Below are 21,543 nucleotides of genomic sequence, written 5' to 3' on the forward strand. Positions count from 1 at the left end.
CGAGCATTTGCGGGTAATTAAATCATTACAGATCCAGAGATACGGGTAACCCCAGGTTAAAGAGGTGTGAATTGTCTCAAGCCAGGACAGTTGGTAGGATTTTGCAAGTCCAGGCTAGATGGTGGAGGGTGAATGTAATGCGACATGAATCCAAGGTTCTGTTAAGGCCACACTCATCATGAGGTTATCCGTGGGCTTGCGGTAAAGCAAAGTGCTGAGGTGACCGTTTTTGATGGAGAAGTGTGTGTCCAAGAATGCAACTGAATTTGGAGAATAGTCCATGGTGAGTCTGATGGTGGGATGGAACATATTAGGGATGGGCAACAGATGCTGGCCTTGCCTTCAACACCCACATCCCATGAGAGAATAAAGAAAAGGTCCCTTTGTACATCTACAATTTCTAATCTACCATTTAAGAAACACCCTGCACAGCTGTTCCTCCTCAAGTAGTTGACCTCACATATTTCCCCATTATATTCCATCGAGCATGTTCATGCCCACTCACTAAGTCTGTCCAAATCTCATTGAAGCCACTTTGCATCTTCCTCTTGACATGCAGTCCCACCTTACTGTGTTATCTGGAACTTGTAAATATTACATTTGGTCCCTGCATCCATGTCATTGATCTATATTGCAAACAGCTGGGGTTATTCTGTCTATTAACCAATTCTTAATTCATGTCAGTATATTAGCTCTAATCCTGAGTGCTTTAATTTTGCTAACCTCCTGTGGAGAACTTTATCAAAAGTCTTCTGAAAATCTAAGTACAAGTGGTCCACCGTTTCTCCTTTATCAATTTTATTGGTAAAATCCTCAAAACATTCCAATAGGTACATCAAACATGATTTTTCATTCATAAATCTATGTTGCTTATGCCAAATCAAATTCTTAGTATCCAAGTATCCATTTATCATATCCTTTCGAACAGATTTGAGCATTTCCCCCACTACTGATGTATGGCTAACAGGCCTGTAGATCTCTGTATTCTCTCTCCCTCCCTCCCTTAAATAGGATAGGTGGCAGAGATATGAAAGGAAAGAGGCATTAGAGGAAAGGAAACCTTAACAATATCAGTCAGAATGGGGTTAGGATAGGAAATTGTGTGAACAAGTTTAGTGAGAATAGGGTTGAGCTACAGGAGGTAAGTCTCATGAACAAGATCAGCCTAGAGAAGACACAGGGGAGATAGGAGATACCAGAGTTATAGTAGAGAGCACTCTAGAATGATTCTGGAGTTGCCAGAGTTTTGACAGAACAGAACCTGATGATGCTTGAAATGGTTCAGCCAGATCTGGTGATAAATGGCTAAACCAGTGGCCCGCCACAAACATTCGAATCTGCACCTTCTGGACTTAAGGGAATGGACATACAGACCGTATCAACTTTCTGCAAGAGCTACTCAGCTATTCTCACCCCCTTGCCTATTCACATATCCATGCATTATTTTTCTTCAGGTGCTTAACCAACATACTCCCAGACAGTTAACACTGAAGATAAAAGCCCGGCTCTTGCTCAAAATAGTACCATTGGAATCTTTTACATCTACCTGTATAGATGGGGCAGACAGGACCTTGGGTTAACATCCAACCAAAAGGTGTTAATTAGGAAACTCTCAATGTTATCTGTCCTTTGAACATTAAAGCTCAGGTTGATTTATGATGACTAAATATACCTCTCACCACATGCTACCCACTCCAGCTTTGAATTGTTACTTGGGAGGTTACCAGAAGGGTGATGGATTATCTGTGACACTACCAGCAATACCTCCAAAATAAAAATGTCAAATTATTTTTAAAGTGTTTTTTAGGTGGTGGTATGTGTGTGGTGGTGGTATGTGTGTGGTGGTGGTATGTGTGTGGTGGTGGTATGTGTGTGGTGGTGGTGGTGGGGGGGCCCATGAACTTCCAATCTGCTGTACAACAGTGCCTGCTTATGTGCAAATAAATTTGATACCAGTATCCAGATAACTTAATTTCCTGTCACAGTTTTGACGTACAAAATGAATGATTAATTTTGAGAATTGTACTTTCACAGTTTTCAATCTTGTTAGATTTAATAACTTCATAACCAACTAATGCAAACCTATTTTTTGAGAATTATGTATTAATTACAATTTGTTTTCTCTGATTATTGTCCGAATTGAATGCCTGGCTCCATGCTAAGTGCTGTATTTACATTCTGTTCCTAAGTTCCGAATGAATGATGGATGTAGAAATAAAAGTGCTTAAATCATGAGGAATAACCTACAGAAATTGTAATACAAGGTTGTGTGCGCATATAGTTAATGTGGGACTGAATACACTACCACCCACACAGGATGTAAGAAGGCACATGACCCATACCCAGTGTCACCACCTGGGGTGGCCACGTCCCGATTCCAAAATGGACACTCGCAAAGAGTGCAGGGAAAAATGGACAGCACTAGAAAAACAAGCAGGTACAAGATTTCCTGTGGATTGGAACTTGCAGAACCCAGGCAGAACTGAAACTACAAACCATTAGCATAGTAATGAGCTATCTCCGGGGACAAAAAGAAACATTTAAACAATCAGTACCAGGACAGACTACCCGGCGCCAGTGGAGACTAAAACAAAGGCAGGCCAACGGTTCCAATCTGCTGTACAACAGTGCCTGCTGTAGGCAGCCCAGCGATCGGGGAACGACCCCGTTATTGGAGAGAATCGATATAAAAGATTGGGACATGGTCCAATTAATTGGGACCAAGTCCAGGGTTCGCCCAGAAGGGCGCGAAACCCTTTGCACTATAAAACAGAGTCCCCAAGGTCAGAACGCTCTCTGAAGCTCTCGGAAGAGCTCTTACTCTTCTTCGTCACCATCACCTTGGCATTTGGCTCTCAGCGACGAGAGGCCCGCCAAGCACCAGCCAAGTAAGTCTAAGGTCAACGCATGCTACGAGATAGGCGCTCCTAGCTACTATTCTATACCAGTTCGAAGCCAGCAGTATCAGAACCGGACAACGGCCATTGTTCCTCTGACTGAGTGGGCCCCCGAAGCTAAGTATAGGCTTTTAATAGTAGTTGTAGTTTAGTGAGTAGAGTTTGTGCATGAGTAATAATTGACTATGTGTGTAAATAAATGTGCATTGATTTCAAACTTACTAACTGGTGTATCAAGTAATTGATCAGTATTCGGTTTTGAACCCTGTGGTGGTATCAGAAAAATACCTGGTGCCTCTTGAGCAAAAGTAATTAGAAACAGAGGAAATTAAGGAAAAGCATAACGAGCAACACCAGGGATCAGGATAGTATTGAACAGAAGATCTAAACATGGAGACCGCTCCATATACATGTGTAAATCGTTCTAGTTAATAAAGATTTACAGTTAACCTACAAGATTACAGAGAACTCTTTAAGAAATACCAGTCTGTAACCAACATCCTCCCAACATGGTGGCAGAAATGGGATAAAAACCCAGAACTTTGCCAAATCGAAATGCTGAAGACTGAGAAAAATTAATTGGGAAGGAACCTGGGAAACACATTATTTTCCAAAGAGATATTCAAAGGGATGAAAATCAAAAACATAGAAGGCAAATAAAGGTAGAAGCTCTCACAAAAAGGAGTGAGGTATCTCAAAGCAATTGAGTGCAATTACAGAATGCGAGTCATAGAGGTCTATAGCACCAAAAACGCCCATCGGCCCATCATGTCTGCGCCAATCAAGAACAACCATCTAACTACTCTAATCCCATTTTCCAGCACTTGGCCCATAGCCTTGTATGCCCTGGCATCGCAAGTACACATCTAAATATTTTAAAAATGTTACCAGGGCCTCTACATCCACCATCCATATCTGGCACTGCGTTCCAGACTCCCACCGCCCTCTGGATGAAAACATGTTTCCTTCTAACCCCTCTAAACCTCCTGCCCCTTACCTTAAATCCATGCCCCCTTGGTCATTGATCCTTCCACCAAAGGGAAAGGTTTCTTCTTGTCTGCACTATACTCCTCATAATTTTATACATCTCAATCATGTCCCCCCGTCCCCCGTCCCCCAACCAACCAACTCAGGCTCCCCTACTCCAAGGAAAACAGCCCCAGTCTGTCGGATCTCTATTCGTAATTAAAAGTCCCTAGTGAGCTTGAACGATTGCACAGAGGAATTATAGTCTGCCATGGGAAAACTGATCAGTGTAGAGAATCAACTTCCATGTACAAAAGAAGTTTGAAAAGGAAAAAGGAGAGCTGACGAGAACACTAAAGTGTCACTCACAGGAAATAGAACACTTGAAAGAGGACCTGAAATCCTTAAATGATGAACTTTTACAAATAAACTTAGCAACGAAAAGATTTTTATCTAAAACTTGATGAACGTCAGGCATCAGATCTCTCTAGTCGACTTTGTGAAAAATGTCTGGCATAAGAGATGGAATTGCTGAAGAATCATAACAGTTCCTTGAATGCAGAATTAATAACTAAAACTGATTGTTTTGTTGAACTCAGATTCAACCTGAACAACACTATGGATGAGTTGTGTAGTATGGAACAGCAAAGCCAGACTTTGCAAGCACATAAGGAGAATTCTAAGAAACACAGTGAAGATCTAACAAATTAACTGAAGGAGTCTAAACAGCAATCATTGGCCAGGCAAGAAACATTCCAGAAAGAATTGAATGCCCAGGTGCAGTTGTCAAACTTATATCAGAGTTTTGCAGATAACTCAAAGACAACTCAAGTAGCTGCTGGGCAATCCTGGTCAGACCAGTCAACGACCCATGAGGTAACCACAACAGTCAGTGAAAGGGATGAAGGGATCAGCAGTCCAAGAACATCTTGCCCGATGAGGTTACAGCACGTCAACACTGCAACCATTGCACATATGCTGCAACTCCCAGCCGGCATACCAAAACCACAAGTAGCTGGAACCTTGTAGCAGCTGTCCATCACCAACAACAATAAGCAGAAGTTAGCATACCATTTAACCTTCTTGTCAAGAATGCTCTTCCTCAGACAGAGGGGACATCAAGATGATCCTCCGCGACGACATCGTGACAATAAGCGATTTTCATTTCATTTCATACAAGGCAAAAGAGGCAAACATAATGTTCACCCACCCTGCAAGAAACGAGTTAGCATGGCAGCAATCACCGACCAACACGGCAGCTAGACTGACCAAATGTAGTTCAACACAAAGGAATGGAAACATACCCAGGTGCCAGTTCAACCTTTAGACCAAAAAGAAAAAACAGTAACAACAGACTCCCATTCCTCTGACAATAAAATTAATATATGTAAGCCAAAGTAAAATAAAGTTAATATAAAGTGCAGAAATGGCAGGGCAGCTCAGTCAAGTGAAATGCATGTCCAGCAGCATGTGGGGAATCACGGACACTACCAGTGACCAAGACGACCACATGTACAGGAAGTGTCTGCAGAAACTAGAGTTCCGGGTTTTGAAGTTCGACAGCAGCTGGAGTCACTGTGGTGCATCTGCGAGACTCAGAGCTATACGGACAGCATGTTGAGAGAGATGGTACAGGGGATGGATAGAAGATTGAATGGCTAACAGGAAGCAGAGAGTAGGCACAAGTGGGACTTTTTCAGATTGGCGAGTTGTGTGTCACAGGGACCTCCATGCTTTACAAATTATATAAATGGCTTGGATGAAGGGATGGTTGCTAAATTTGTTGATGAGACAAAGATAGGTAGGTAAGTAAATTGTTAAGAGGACATGAAGCTCCAAAAAGATATGGATAGGTTAAGTGAGCAGACAAAGATCTGGAAAATTGAGTATAATGTGGGAAAATGTGAAATTGTACATTTTAGTAGCAAGAATTAAAGAAAAACATATTATCTAAATGGTGGGAGATTGCAGTGCACTGAGGTGTCCGGGTGCATGAATCACATACGGCTAGTATGCAGGTACAGCAAGTAATTAGGAAAGCTAATTGAAATGTTTCGTTTGTTGCAAGGGTACGGTGCTTCAGTTGTACAGGGTACTTGTGAGATCACCTTTGAAGCAGTGGTTCCAACCTTTATCTGTCACGGCACACCTATATACAATAAAAATCTTGAGGCACACCTCCGATATTCTCCAACTGAGCAGTTCAAGTCAAAGATAGGGGGCGGGATTCTCCATTTTGCCAGCGCCCGGGAGTTTCCCAACGCCGTGGGGCTGCCCCATAATGGGAAACCCCATTGACCGGCCGCCGTAACGGAGAATCCCGCCGGCGGGTTGGGGCAGAAAAGTGGAGCGGCGGAGAATCCAACCCAGGAGTAGCACTAACAGCTGCCAAAGTACCCTGGAATGTAAGGATGATTGCAAGCAATAATGGTCAATATATCCTGCACAAAGACAGCTGGCACACATACAGGCTCTCTCAGTGGGAAAATTTGAGTGTGTAATATCCCTACATTTACATCCGAGGTCTGCATCCTATGTTTTACAACAAGCTCCCTCTTTAGATAGAAAGATGATGAACGTGCGAGGATTTTCATTCCTAGATCAGAACCTATGAGGAAGAGGTGACCCAGCTAGAATGTACAGCGAATGAGACGAAATAATTCAATTCCAAATGGGTCCTCATAATTTCCCACGAGCAGATGATGGGTAAGAACTGGCTACGAAGCTCGAATTATTTTAGGAGCTTGGATTATTTTAGGAGCTTGGATTATTTTAGGCTGCACCAGGGGACGAGGAAGGGATGTCCACTCTCCCCCACTGTTGTTTGCCTTGGCCATAGAGCCACTGGCGATGGCGCTGAGAGCGTCAAAGGACTGGCAGAGGATAATATGGTGGGGGGGGGGGGGGGGGGGGTGGTGGTGGAGCACATGGTCTTGCTCTATGCAGAAGACCTACTTTTGATTATTTCTGACCTGCTGGGAGGATCGGAACAATTATGGGGATCCTAGGGAATTCGGCAGGTTTTCAGGGTACAAACTGAATATGGGCAAAAGCGAGGTCTTTCCGATTCAGGCGAGGGAGAAGAAGAGGAGAATGGGGGAGGAAGGGATGCCGTTCACGGTGGTGGGCGGGAGCTTTTGGTATTTGGGTATCCAGGTGGTGCATGAGTGGGAGCAGCTACACAAGCTGAATTTGGCTCAGTTAGTGGAGCAGATGATGGGGGACTTCAGAAGATGGGATATGCTCCCGTTGTCATTGGTGGGGAGCGTGCAGACGGTAAGGATGACGGTTCTCCCCGAGGCTTTTGCTCCTATTTCAGTCCCTGCCTATTTGTATCCCGAAGGCTTTCTTTAAGAGGTTTGTATGGGCGGGTAAAAAAGGGGCTGCTGGAGCGGGGTCGAGGGAAGGCTGGCCCTACCGAATTTCAGGAACTACTGCTGGGCGGCGAACATAGCAATGGTCAGGACGTGGGTAGTGGGGGAGGGGTCGGTGTGGGAGCGGGTGGAGGCAGCCTCATGTAGGGGCACAAGTTTAGGGGCACTGGTAACGGAACCTCTGCCGTTCTCACCAGCTCGGTACTCCACAAGCCTGGTGCTAGTGCGGCCTTGAGGGTGTGCGGACAGTGGCGGAAGCACATGGGAGTGGAGGGGGCATCGGTACAGACACCTATTTATGGCAAGCACCGTTTGCACGGGTGGGCTGGATGGGGGGGGGGGAGAGAGAGAGTGTGTTTCAGAGGTGGCAGCAAGCTGGGATCGAGCGGTTTGGAGACCTGTTTATTGACGGCAGCTTTCCATGCTTGGAGGACTTTGATATGCCCGGGGGGAATGGGTTCTGCTACTTGCAGGTGAGGACTTTGCACAGAGGCAGGTTTCGAACTTTCCCCACCTACCCCAGGACACTGTATACAGGACAATGTATATGTTAATGGTGACTATAGGTGATTCCTGATTACTTTCTGGTCTTTTGTTTGTGGGCAGTTTTTTGGGGTTTGGTGGGAGGATGGGATTGTTGTTGTTGATAAGGGGATTGATACTGTATTTGTTATTGCTTATTGTTTGTTGGTGGATGTAAATTTGAAGATGTGAAAAAGGAGAATAAAAATATTTTATTTTAAAAAATGACTGAAAGGCAACTTATGTTATTTCTGTATTTAAAACAGGAGAGAGAACAAATTTAAGAATCACTATTTTCTCCCAGGGTGACACCATTTGGTTAACTGTCTTTTAAAATTTGTCAGCATTTAAAAGGGGCCCCAGGCAACATGAAAACTGTTGCTGTGGTGAACTGGTAGCATGCACGCATTAATACAGATAACATTTTCTCTTATCTTCTCCTACATTGATGACAAACTGACTGGGCCACTTTTAGTGATTGGCTCTGTATAACTGGAGAAGACTCCCTGGAGGTAGACTACTCTTGGTGCTCAAAGTGAGTGGGTGAATGCTATTGAGGGGAATATCACAACTTTCGCTCCACAGCTCAGGGAGCTGCGAAAACCGAAGCAGGGTCATTAAACGTGGTAAAGAGACAATCATACTTTAATCTGATCTAGAATGGTCCCATTAACCTTATCAATAAAGACTAGATATGGTCATTTTTTAAAAGTTCTTTAGGGGATGTGGGAGTCGCTGGTTTGGCATTTATTGCCCATCCCTAGGTGCCCTTCAGAAGGTGGTGGTGAGTTGCCTTCTTGAATTGCTGCAGTCTTTGAGGTGTAGGTACACCTACTGTGCTGTTAAGGAGGGAGTTCCAGGATTTTGCCCCAGCAACAGTGAAGGTACGGCGATATATTTCCTTGTTGGTGTGGTGAGTGACGTGGAGGGGAACCTCCAGGGCGGTGGGGTTCCCAGGTATCTGTGCCGATCTTGTCCTTCTAGATTGTAGTTGCTGTGGGTTTGGAAGATGCATTGCAGTTCATCTTGTAGCTGGTACATATGGCTGCTACTGTTCGTCAGTGGTGGAGGGTTTGAATGTTTGTGGAAGGGGAGCAATCAAGCAGGCTACTTTGTCCTGGATGGTGTTGAGCTTCTTGAGTGTTGTTAGAGCTGCACTCATCCAGTCAAGTGGGGAGTATTCCATTACACTCCTGACTTGTGCCTAGTAGATGGCGAACAGGCTTAGTGGGGGTCAGGAAGTGAGATACTCGCCATGGGATTCCTAACCTTTGACCTGCACTGGTAGCCACAGTATCAATATGGTTAGTCCAGTTCAGTTTCTGATCAATGGTAACCCCCAGGATATTAATTGTGAGGGATTCAGCGATGGTAATGTCATTAAATGTCAAAGGGCGGTGGTTAGATCCTCTCATGTAGGAGATGGTCATTCCCTGGCACTTGTGTGTCCCGAATGTAACTTGCCACTTGTTAGACCAAGCCTGGATGTTGTCCGCGTTTTGCTGCATTTTGACATGAACTGCTTCATTATCGGAGGAGTTGCAAATGGTGCTGAACAACGTGCAGTCATCCGCAAACATCTCTACTTCTGGCCTAATGATGGAAGGGGGGTCATTGATGAAGCAGCTGAAGATCGCTGGGCCTAGAACTTTACCCCGAGGAACTCCTGCAGTGATGCTCTGAAGCTGTGATGATTGACCTTCAACCACCACAACCATCTTCCTTTGGGCCAGGTATGACTCCAACCAGCAGAGAGTTTTCCCCCCGATTCCCATTGACTCCAGTTTTTCTCGGGCTCCTTGATGCCATACTCGGTCAAATGCTTTCTTGATGTCAAGGGCAGTCACTCTCACCTAACCTCTGGCATTCAGCTCTTTTGTCCATATTTGAACCAAGGCTGTAATGCGGTCAGGAGCTGAGTGACCCTGGTGGAACCCAAACTGAGCGTCCGTGAGTAGGTTATTGGTAAGTGCCACTTGATAGCACTATTGATGACTACTTCCAACACTTTGCTGATGATGGAGAATAGACTGATAGGGCGGTAATTGATTGGGTTGGATTTGGCCTGTTTCTTGCGTACAGGACACACCTGGGCAATTTTCCACATTGCTGGGTAGATGCCAGTGTTGTAGCTGTACTGGAACAGCTTGGCTAGGGGTGTGGCAAGTTCTGGAGCACAAGTCTTTAATGTTATTGCCAGGATATTGTCAGGGCCCATAGCCTTTGCAGTTTCCAGTACCGTCAGCCATTTCTTGATATCACGTGAAGTGAATTGTGTATTTCACTCATTATCCTGTTTACCGGATAGAAGTTATTTATTTAATGCAGCTGGTGCGAGGTGATCACATTGGAATCAGCAGATTGGTCTTGAATAGCAATCTGGAGACCATTTAAACTAAGAATCCTGAGAATACAGAGTAACACACAGGCCCTGTCAACCTGGCTGAAGGGCAATTTAATCCAAACAACTGGGGCGCCGATGACCATGACACCTTCTCGCGGTACACTGACGGCGGTTGGGAGCCACTGATCTCCAGTACTGTGTACAGTATTGGTAACCTTATTTAAAGGAGGATGTAAGTGCATTGAAAGCAGTTCAGAGAAGTTTACCAAACTAATACCTGCATTGGGTGTGTTGTCTTTATGAAGAAAGTTTGAAGAGTCTTGGAGTTGGAGTTTAGAAGAGTAAGAGGTGACTTGACAAACACATCTTGACAGGATGGATGTGAAGAGGATGTTTTCTCTTGTGGGAGAATCTGCGAGGGGTTACTGTTTAACAATAAGGAATCGCCCGTTTAAAACAGGAATGAGGCAAAACTTTTTCTCACGGTCATGAGTGTTTGGAACTCTTCCTAAAAAGGCAGTGGAAGCATAGTCTTTGAATATTTTTAAGACCAAGGTGGATAGACTCTTGGTAAGCAAGAGGGTGGCAGGTTATCAGGGATGGGCAGAGGGCAGCACGGTGGTGCAAGTGGTTAGCACGGTTGCCTCACAGCGTCGAGGTCCCAGGTTTGATCCCGCCTCTGGGTCACTGTCCGGGTGGAGTTTGCACATTCTCCCCGTGTTTGCATGGATTTCACCCACACAACCCAAAAGATGTGCAGGCTAGGTGGACTGGCCATGGTAAATTGTCCCTTAGTTGGAAAAAATGAATTGGATGCTCTAAATTTATTTTTTAAAAATGGATGGGCAGCATGCAGATTTGAGGTTATCAGATCAAACATTATCTTATTAAATAGTGAAGACTCAAGGGGCCAAATGGCCTCCTCCTGCTCCTTGCTCATATGTTGAACCGTAGGCTAGGAGCATGGAGACAAAAATGGAATGGGTGGCTACCATGAAGTCCAAGGGAACCAAGCAGGTAGTACGGAAGTCCCCCGAGGTTCTGCTTGCTAATCGGTTTGCAGTTGGTATAGCAGAGGAATGTTGTCAGAGCCAGGATTTTGGCATCACAGGTAGTTTAGCTGTACAGATGAGGAAGGGGAAGAGCAGTAGTGATAAAGGATTTAGTCAGAGGAACATGCAGGCGCTTCTGACATTCCAGGATGGCATGTTGCCTCCCTGGTGCCAGGGTCATGGATATCACCAGCTACGGGGCATTCTGAAGAGTGAGTGTGGACAGCTGGAAGTCGTAGTCCACATTGGTGCAAACAATATCGGTAGAAAAATGGGAGTTAGGAAAGAGATTACCAAACAAGACTTCAAAGATAGTAATCTGCAGATAACTTCCTTGGTTACATACTAGTGAGTATAGAAATAAAGGAATACACCAGTTGAATTAGTGGCTGGAGAGATGGGAGGGCTTCAGTTTTCTGGGGCAGCGGGACCAATTCCAGTGAAGGTAGGGTCAGTACAAGCCAGATGTTCTACACCTGAACTGGACCAGGACAAATATCCTGCAGGGACTGTTTGTTGCGGGGGAGGGTTTAAAACTAGATTGGTCAGGGATGGGAACCCGAGGGCAATTTCAGAGAAGGGAATGAGTCACAGAAAATTAGTGAGTGACTGCAAGACCGAAGAAACAAAAATTTATAAATGTACAGCACAAAAATGTCATAATAATCGCTTATTGTCACAAGTAGGCTTCAATTAAGTTACTGTGACAAGCCCCTAGTCGCCACATTTCGGCTCCTGTTCAGGGAGGCCGGAATTGAACCGGCACTGCTGCCTTGTTCTGCATTACAAGCCAGCTATTTAGCCCACTGTGCTAAACCAGTCCCTGGCAGTTAAAAGATATATATTTAAATGTAAGTAGTACGGCAAACAAAGGCAATGAGCTGACAAGAGAACCACATGGTTGCATGATAGCATCGCGAGAACAGAAACTTGACTTAAAGAGAGGCAGAATTTGCAATTCAACATCCCTGGATATAGGTTGTTCAGACAGGATAGAGGGGCTAAAATGGGTCTGCATGGGTTTCCTCCGGGTGCCCTCCACAATTCCCAAGCATTATTGGCTAAAAAATCAATTACAGCTGAGGGATGATATATTAAAGAGCTCACATGTAGGCAAATACCTGAGTGCATAAACAATAGGGTAGAAACATTTGGGGACTTTATTTGCGTAATATCAACTGGGACACGAAGCATAACGAGAGAAAGTACTGGAGGGACTGACATCTTTGAAGGTGGATAAATCACTACATCCCGATGGATTGCATTAAAGGAAGCCTGGGAGGAAACAGCAGATGCCCCGAGGATCGTTTTTTAATCCTCACTAGATAAAGGCGAAGTACCAGAGTGATTGGAAGTCTGCGAATGTTGTACAATTGTTTAAAAGGGATACAAAGGGTACACCAAATAATTATACACCAGTCCAGGCTGACTTTAGTGGTGGGCAAATTATTAGAATCAATTCTAAATGGTTCATTTTTAAAATTTTTCTTTTCTAAATTTAGAATACCCAATTCATTTTTCCAATTAAGGGGCAATTTAGCGTGGCCAATCCACCTACTCTGCACATCTTTGGGTTGTGGGGGCGAAACCCACGCAAACACGGGGAGAATGTGCAAACTCCACACAGACAGTGACCCAGAGCCGGGATTCGAACCTGGGACCTCGGCGCCGTGAGGCAACAGGGCTAACCCACTGTGCCACCGTGCTGCTTTAGAATCAATTCTGAGAGCCAGGATATACTGTTATTTAAAAAAGCAATGAGTAATCAGGAATAGTCAGCATGTATTTGGTAAGGGCAAGTCGCGCCATACTAACTCGATTGAATTTTTTGACAAAGTAACAGCGATTAATGAGGTTTAGTAGTAAGTGTGGTCTACCTCAATTTTCGTAAGATATTTGACGAAGTTCCACATGGCAGACTGGGCGGAAAAGTAAAAGTTTGCGGTATACAGGAAAATGTGGCTCAGTGACAGGCACTGTTGTTTCACAGCGCCAGAGTCCCAGTTTCGATTCCTGGCTTGGGTCACTGTCTGTGCGGAGTCTACGCGCTCTCCTTGCGTCTGCATGGGTTTCCTCCTGGTGCCCTCCACAAGTCCCAAAAGATGTGGTTCAATGAATTGGACATTCTGAATTCTCCCTGTGTACCCGGACAGATGCTGGAATGTGGTGAGTAGGGGCTTTTCACAGTAACTTCATTGCAGTGTTAATGTAAGCCTACTTGTGACGATAAAGATTATTATAGAAAGTAGCTTCCAGTGACATTCCACAGGGCTTGGGTCCCCTGCTGTTTGTGGTATATATTAGTGATTTGGATGTAAGCACGACAGACACAATTAGGAAATCTGCAGATGACTCAAAAATCAGCCTTGTAGTTGTGTCAGGAAAATTAGGATTTTCCTTTTGGAAACATCACTGTCATATTTCTCATTGTACCCTCATATTTCTCATATTGTACCCAGATAAAGAGACCGTGAGACTGCAAGGATCAAACCAACAGTAAGAGGTGGTTTTGATATAGTAACCTTTATTATTGTCACAAGTAGGCTTACATTAACATTGCAATGCAGTTACTGTGAAAATCACCTAGTCGCCACACTCCGGCACCTGTTCGGGCACACCAAGGGAGAATTGAGATGGTCGAATTAACCCAACAAGCACGTCTTTCGGGACTTGTGGGAGGAAACCAGAGCACCCGGAAGAAACCCATACAGACACGGGGAGAACGTGCAGACTCCGCATAGACAGTGACGCAATCGGGATTCAAACTCGGGACCCTGGTGCTGTGAAGCAACAGTGCTAACTACTGTGCTACCATGCCGCCCTGTAATATGTTATGTTAATGATGAGTTAATGTATGTTACTAAACCAAGAGGAACTTCAATAAGAATTTACATGTGGCAATAAAATAAGTAGTTTTGAAGTGGATTGTTTTATTTCAAAGAGAAACATACAGTATAAAAGGTGTAAAATTGTTTTGAGGTGGATTCTTTTATTTAAAAGAGAAACATACAGTATAAAAGGTGTAAAATTGTAAGTAAGTGAGGAAAATAAGTTAAACTTACTTCTTAAAATATAGGAGTTATAAAGTAAAAAAAGGAGTCCGATCAGTTCTGGGTAAATGGAATTTTTGTGAGATTGTGTGAAACAATAGAGGAGAGCGATCAACAGGAATGAATGCATTTTTGAAAACATTGAAGCCCGAATAAAAGGTAGCTGCTTCGATCTCCCAGGCGACAACATAGACAAGGCCAGAATTGGTGAGCCAGTTACTGTCAGTCTTAGTAGGACATCTCAAGAGCAAAAGGTCATTCAGTGATAACGTTACTGGAATTTTATAGGACTGTTGCCAGCAGAAAAGAGGAGGTTAGCTCTGAATGTGGTTTAAGTTAAGATTTTAAGGAACTGTTTTAATCTACTGTTAACTCTATGAAGTCAATTTTGTGTTTAAGTGCATTTTCTTTATTTTAATAAACATTTATTTTAATATAAAATCATCACAATTGTTGGAGAAGTCATTTCCTGATTTCAGAAAACCTCCTCATAATATAAATCGTTTTGGCAGTTGTTTCAAGTTTCCCTTTGGGATTTGGGCAGCTGAACATTTACCATCAGCCATGCCTTAACAGTTGATGGTGAACAGGATAGCTGTCAACTCCAGGATTACATCAATGGTCCGGTTGAGGGCAGAAAAGTGTCAAATAAAATTCAATCCAGAGAACTAAGAGATTAGGCATTTCAGGAAGGCAAACAAAGCAAATGAATACTTGGAAAATGGGAAGGTATTGAGAGGGGTAGAGGTAGTGAGAGACCTTGGAGTGCATGTCCACAGATCCCTGAATGTGGCAGGACAGGTGGATAAGGTGATAAAGAAGGCTTATGGAATGCATTCCTTGATTGCACAAGCTATAGAATACAAAGATGTTAAGGTTTGGTGGATTGGCCATGATCAATGTGCAGGATTACAGAGATAGGGCAGGGAAGTGGCCTAGGTAGGGTTCTCTTTTGGAGGGTCGGTACAGACTCGATGGGCCGAATGGAAAAGCAGGGATGTACGGCTGATACTGTACAAAACATTGGTTAGACCACAGCTGGAGTTTTGCATACAGTTCTGGTCACATTGACCCTATTATATGTGCCAGACTTGTAAACTACACCTCCGCCCAAATCTTTATCCAATGTATTTGGAGTTATACCATATTACAGGAAGGGCATAACTGCTCTGAAGAGCGTGCAGAGGAGATTTAGCAGAATGCTGCCCGGGCTTGAAAATTACTGCTGTGAGGAAACACAAGACCATAAAAATACGGAAGGGAGTAGGCCATTCTGCCCTTTGAGCCTGCTCCACCATTTAATAAGACCATTGCTGACCTGACACTCATCAAATCGACTTTCCGGCCTTCTCTTCATAGCCCTTAATTCCTCTACTGATTAAAAGCCTATTGATCTCCGTTTTGAAAAAATTCAAGGACTCTGCCACCACAGCTTCCTGGAGTAAAGAATTCCAAAGATTCACCAGAGAGAAGAAATTCTTCTTCAAATCTGTCTTAAATGAGCGTCCTCTTTTTCCACGACTACACCCTCTGGTCCTACGTTCTCCCATGAGTAGAAAGATCCTCTCAACATTTACCCGGTCTAACCCCCTAAGAATCTCATATGTCCAGCCCATCACGTCTGCGCTGGCTGGATAAAAAACTAGCTGCCTATTCTAATCCCACCTAGCACCCAGTCTGTAGCTGGTTACAGCACGGGTGTAGATCCAGGTACCTTTTAAATGAGTTAAGGGTTTCTGCCTCAATCTCCAATCCAGCCACCCTACAACCTTCTGAATGAAAGGTTTTTCCTAATATCCACCCTAATCCTTTGCCCCAAGCCTGTGCCCCCTGGTAAGAAGAGCTCCCTGCTAGGGGAAGCAAGTCTTCCCTGTTTACTCTGCTTAGGTCCCTCATAATTTTGTAGACCAGAATCAAGTTGCCCCTCGGCCAGCTCTATTCTGAAGAAAACATACCCAATCCAATCTGCCTAATCTTTCCTCATATCTGCAATTTTCAAGTCCTAGCAACATTCTTGTAAATCTCCACACTCTCTCTCCAGGGGCTGGTTTAGCTCGCTGAGCTAAATCGCTGGCTTTTAAAGTAGACCAAGCAGCACCCTTCGATTCCCGTACCAGCCTCCCCGGGCAGGCGCCGGAATGTGGCGACTAGGGGCTTTTCACACTAACATCATTGAAGCCTACTCGTGACAATAAGTGATTTTCATTTCATTTTCAATTCTGTCCTTCCTATAATGTGGTTCTTACTCCAAATACATTAGATAAAGACTTGGATGGAGGTGTAGTTTGAGAGTCTGGCACATATAGGTCAATGTGGGACTGAGTACAGCACAGCCCATACAGTGACCTAAGGCACATGACCAGACCCAGGGTGAGGTGTTGAACAGAAGCATGAACGGACCTATGCATGAAGATAGTTCCTAGCTTGTACCCTTTACTGGGTATGTGTATAGTTAAAGACGTACCGATCTGTAACCAACACCCAAAAGAAACAAAATGGGTTACTGCACAGCGTACTCCTACCACCTTCCAATATTTTCAGAGATTCTAGTCATGAGAAGGTGATGGTGAACAGCCTTCTTAAACTGCTGCAGTCTGTGTGGTAAAAGTACTCAAAACCTGTTGTACCGAAGGGAATTTCAGAATTTTGACCCAGTGTCGGTCAAGGAAGGGACAGTGATAAATTTCCAAGTTAACTACTGCCTCTGGCAGCTCATTCCAGATGCTCAGTGTGAAGAAATTTCCCGTCTATTTAATTTTCTATCTCTCTCCTCTCACCGTAAACCTATGCCCTCTAGTTCTAGACTCCTCTACCTTTGGGAAAAGATGTCGACTACCTATAATAGGGTGACCAGAACTGAACACAGTATTCCACGCGTCGTCTGAATAATGTCTTGTACAACTTCAACAAGACGTCCTAACTCCTGTATTCAATATTCTGATCAATAAAACGTAGCATGCTGAATGCCTTCTTCAACACCCTGTCCGCCTGCGACTCCACCTACAAGGAGCTCTGAACCTATAACCCTAGATCTCTTTGTTCTGTAATACCTTTATCCAAATTAAACTCGTCTGCCATTCAGCGGCCCAATTGGTCAAGATCCTGTTGCAATCTTATATAACCGTCTTCACTATCCACGATGCCACCAATCTTGCTGTCATCTGCAAACTTATTAAAATTTGTGTGGCTGGTCCTGTTAACTTTTTCAGTCAACATACTGTAACTTCAGTATGTTGATGGTGGGATTTAATGGCAATGCTATTGAAAGACATGGGTAAGTATTTAAATTCCTCCTGTTGGAAATAGTCATTGCTTTGCACCTGGGTAACAAAGGGTATTTGATGCTCATCAGCCCAGAACTTGTTACATGTGGGCATGGACTGCTTCTTGGGATGAAATATATAAATGTTCCTGATACATGTTCTGAGCCTGCACTACATATTCTCTGGTTCAATATCAGAAGTCTAGGTGGACTCCATATCCTTGATGATCAGAACCTTTAGTGCCCAATAATTCCATTATAGTATAGTATGACTCATTATATAGCCACAAAATCTTTGACTGCATGTACAAGATTTTGTGATCTCATAGATGCCCACCAACATATTCTGTTGGAATTGATGTTCAAGAACAGTTTTTGACTGTCAAAGCAGGCTAGAGAAGGCATATGGTCTGCTCACACTAATTTTACGTTCTCTAGAGAGATTTGGGAAACTTTGAAATCAATAAAGCGGTTTCTTGACACGATGTACATGATAGAACAGAACAGCATTGACACAACGGGGTGAATTTTCCCTTTTTATCTGGCAAGAGAAAAATAGATGGTATCAGATCTGCCGGCAGTTTTAACAACCACCAAATTTTTGCTTGCATGTGGAAACAATTTAGACATGGTGCAGAAGAGGTGGCACAAATCACAGCCCAGGTTCCTGCCTGGAAAAGGGGGAAAATTCACCTCACATACGCATTCCCCATCACTCATTGTAACATGAAAAAATAAAATTATAGAAATATCAAAAATAGTAGACCATTCGGCCCTTCTTCCGCTGTTCGTAATAATCAAGGCTGATCATTCAACTCAGTAACCTGCTCCCGCTCTCCCCATCCTTTGATCTCTTTAGCCCCAGAGCGATATCTAACTCCTTGGTGTAAACATCAATGTTTTGGCCTCAACTGCTTCCTGTGGTAGCTATTTCCACAGGCTCACCAGTCTGGGTGAAGAAATTTCTCCTCATCGCAGTCCTAAATGGTATCCTTAGACTGTGACCCCTGGTTCTGGACTCCTCCGCCATCGGGTACATCCCATCTCTACCCTGTTTAGTCCTGTTAGAATTTTACAGGTTTTCACCCCTCATTCTTCTAATAAATTATAATCCTAACTGACTCCTAATCCTCATACATTAGTCCCACCATCCCCGGAATCAATCTGGTAAATATTTGCTGCACTCCCTCTATAGCAAGAGCCAAATCTGCACACAGTATTCCAGGTGTGATCTCATCAAGGTCCTGTACAACTGCAGCAAGACATCCCTGCTCCTGTTCTCAAATCCTCTCATTTTGAAGGCCAATATACCATTTGCCTTCTTTAACCCTTGCTGCACCTGCCTGCTTACTTTCAGCGATTAGTGCACAATGACACCCAGGTCTCATTGCCCATTCCCCTATCTCAATTTACGGTCATTCAGATAATAATCAGCCTTCCTGTTTTTGCTAACTAGCAAAGTGGATAAGCTCACAAATATCCACATTATACTGCAACTGCGATGCATTTGCACTCTCTCAACTTGTCCAAATCGCACTAAAGTATCTCTGCATCCTCCTCACAGCCCACCCTTCCACCCAGTTATGCCTCGTCTGCAAAGTTGGAGATTTTCTTTTTATTGCCCATCCGTATTTGTTCTTGGTTGGAGCAGCTTGCTGGGCCATTCTACGGTGCATTTAAAAGTCAACCACATTGCTGTTATCTGGAGTCACATGTAGGCTAGTCCAGGTAAAGTTGGCAGAGCGAACCAGGTGGGTTTTTACGCCAAACGACAATGGTTCACTATCTGCCCTGGTGGGAGTGTAATCTGGGTCCCTAGAGCATTAGCCCAAGTCTCTGGGTTACTAGTCAAGCGACAATACCACTTCACCATTGCCTCCTGTTATATTTAGTTCTCTCATCTAAATCATTGTTTATCGTGAATAGCTTGGGTCCTACCCTGTGGTATCCCACTAATCACTATCTGCCATTTGGAAAAAGATCTGTTTACTCCTACTCTTTGTTTCCTGTCTGCCAACCAGCTTTCTGTCCATCTCAATGCAATGCCCCCAATTCCATGATGTGGAGATGCCGGCGTTGGACTGGGGTGAGCACAGTAAGAAGTCTAACAACACCAGGTTAAAGTCCAACAGGTTTGTTTCAAACACGAGCTTTCAGAGCACTGCTCCTTTCTCAAGTGAATCTGCAATGCCCCCAATTCCATGCACTTTAAGATTACACGCTAATCTCCAACATGGCACCATCGAAAGCCTTCTGAAAGTCCAAATAAACCATATCCCCGTTGTCAACGCAACTAGCAACATCGTCTAATAACAGGTATACATAGCTTTCCTAATGGGCATCACTGGCCCACTGCCATTCAGTCGACGAGGCATCTGGGGTTTTGTTATTTTTTTTAAAAAGGTCAGGAGCCTGGGAAGAGGGCGGGAATAGACAGATGAAGATGGGAAACGGTGGACAAATTGAACCTGTGGATCGGCTTCCCTCCATCTGCTTGAAACCCAGGCCCATTCTGTCAGTTAGCGGCCTACCAGGCTGACCTGTGGCTCTGGCTGGGGGTGGGAGCTCGGCGCTAACAGTAGAAGCTGCGCAACGCTCGCCGTAAAATGGCGGCAGCGCTGGGACCGGGAGGGATAAGGGAGAGGGAGCGCATCGGCCGCCGCTCGGGGCCCGTTTGTCCCAAATACCCACCACCCCCAACTCGGCCCTTGCGTCTGCAAGCCCGTTCACTTACTCGGAAGGGAAGATACGGAACTGCTCGATCTCTCCCAGGAAGCTGAAGAGAGTGGTCAGCTGCTCACTGCTGGCCACCGGGGAGATGTTAGTGACCTGGACCACGGAGGTGGACATGATGGAGGGTCCCCGAGAGAGGCTGTGCTCTCCTTCGGTGGGAGTCTCTTTTTTTCTGACACACCCGATCGAGCGATTCTTTCTCGGTTCCTATCTATCTATCTGATCGTTTTCCTTTCTCTCTCTCTCTCTCTCTCTGCCGCGCGAACGTCGCACTAGGCCCGTCTCCCGGCAGCCTTTGCAAAACAGCCAGTGATGAAGTCTGCCCGCCCCGCTGGTGATCGACAGCATGTCCGCCCCGCCCCCTGGCTGGTGATTGACAGCCTGTCCGCCCCGCCCCCTCCGTCCGGCTGGTGATTCAGTCTCTCAGCCCCGCCCTCTCCGTCCCGCTGGTGATTGACAACCTGCGACCCCGCCGCTTCCGTCCCGCTAGTGAGTGACAGGCCAGCCCCGCCCCCCCGTGCCCAGTGGCGAGTCTGTTGGCCGCACCCCTTCTGCCCAGCCAGCAGCTGACAATAGACAACCTCAAGCCCCCTCACTCAGTCACACAATCATGAATCACACAGCACAGAACAGGCCCTTCCGCTATCACATCTGCACTGGTCAAAAACAACCACCTAACTATTCTAAACCCATTTTCCAGCATTTGGCCCATAGCCTTGTATGTAAGTGCACATATCTAAATACACTTTGGTAAAAAAGTTTTCCCTCACGCCCACTCAGGGGCTCCTACCCCTTCCCTTAAATCTATGCCCCTGGTCATTGACCCCTCCACCAAAGGGAAAAGTTTCTTCCTGTCTATCTGTGCCCCTCATAATTTTATACACTGTAATCATTACCCCCCCCCCCCCCCCTCCTCCTCCAAGGAAAACAATCTAAGTCTATCCAATCTCTCTTCATAACTAAAACTCTCCGGCCCAGGCAACATCCTGGCAAATCTCCTCTACACTCTTTCCAATGCTATCACATGCCTCCTGTATTGTGGATTCCAGAACTGCACACAATACTCTATCTGTGACCAACCAATGTTGTAAACATTTCCAGCATAACCTCCCTGCTCTTAAACTCTATGCCTCAGCTAATAAAGGCAAGTATACTATATGACTTCTTAACTATTGTATCCACCTGCTCGGCTACCTTAAGGGATCAGTGTATATGTACACCAAGGTCCCTCTCTCTGATCCTCGGTGCTTTCAGGGTCCTGCTATTTATCACATTTCCTTGCTTTGTTTGTCCTGTCCAAGTGCATCACCTCACACGGGGTTGAATTCTATTTGCCACTGATC

General features: G+C 44.8%; 1 protein-coding gene across 3 annotated transcripts in view; it reads right to left on the reverse strand.

The window, feature by feature from the left end:
• Nucleotides 1-20,492, reverse strand: part of LOC119970655 (muscle M-line assembly protein unc-89-like) — a 102,911-nt gene extending 82,419 nt beyond the window's left edge. For 2 of the 3 annotated variants that reach the window (XM_038805623.1, XM_038805625.1), the window contains exon 1: nucleotides 20,202-20,491. In XM_038805623.1, coding sequence (XP_038661551.1) covers nucleotides 20,202-20,317 — 116 coding nt within the window. In that variant the 5' untranslated portion in view covers nucleotides 20,318-20,491. Of the gene's footprint in view, nucleotides 1-20,201 lie in introns of all 3 variants that reach the window. The other variant, XM_038805622.1, reaches the window with a different exon arrangement.
• Nucleotides 20,493-21,543: the final 1,051 nt, after the last annotated feature.

Source organism: Scyliorhinus canicula, chromosome 8 (genome assembly GCF_902713615.1).
Source record: "Scyliorhinus canicula chromosome 8, sScyCan1.1, whole genome shotgun sequence".
NCBI lineage: Eukaryota > Metazoa > Chordata > Chondrichthyes > Carcharhiniformes > Scyliorhinidae > Scyliorhinus > Scyliorhinus canicula.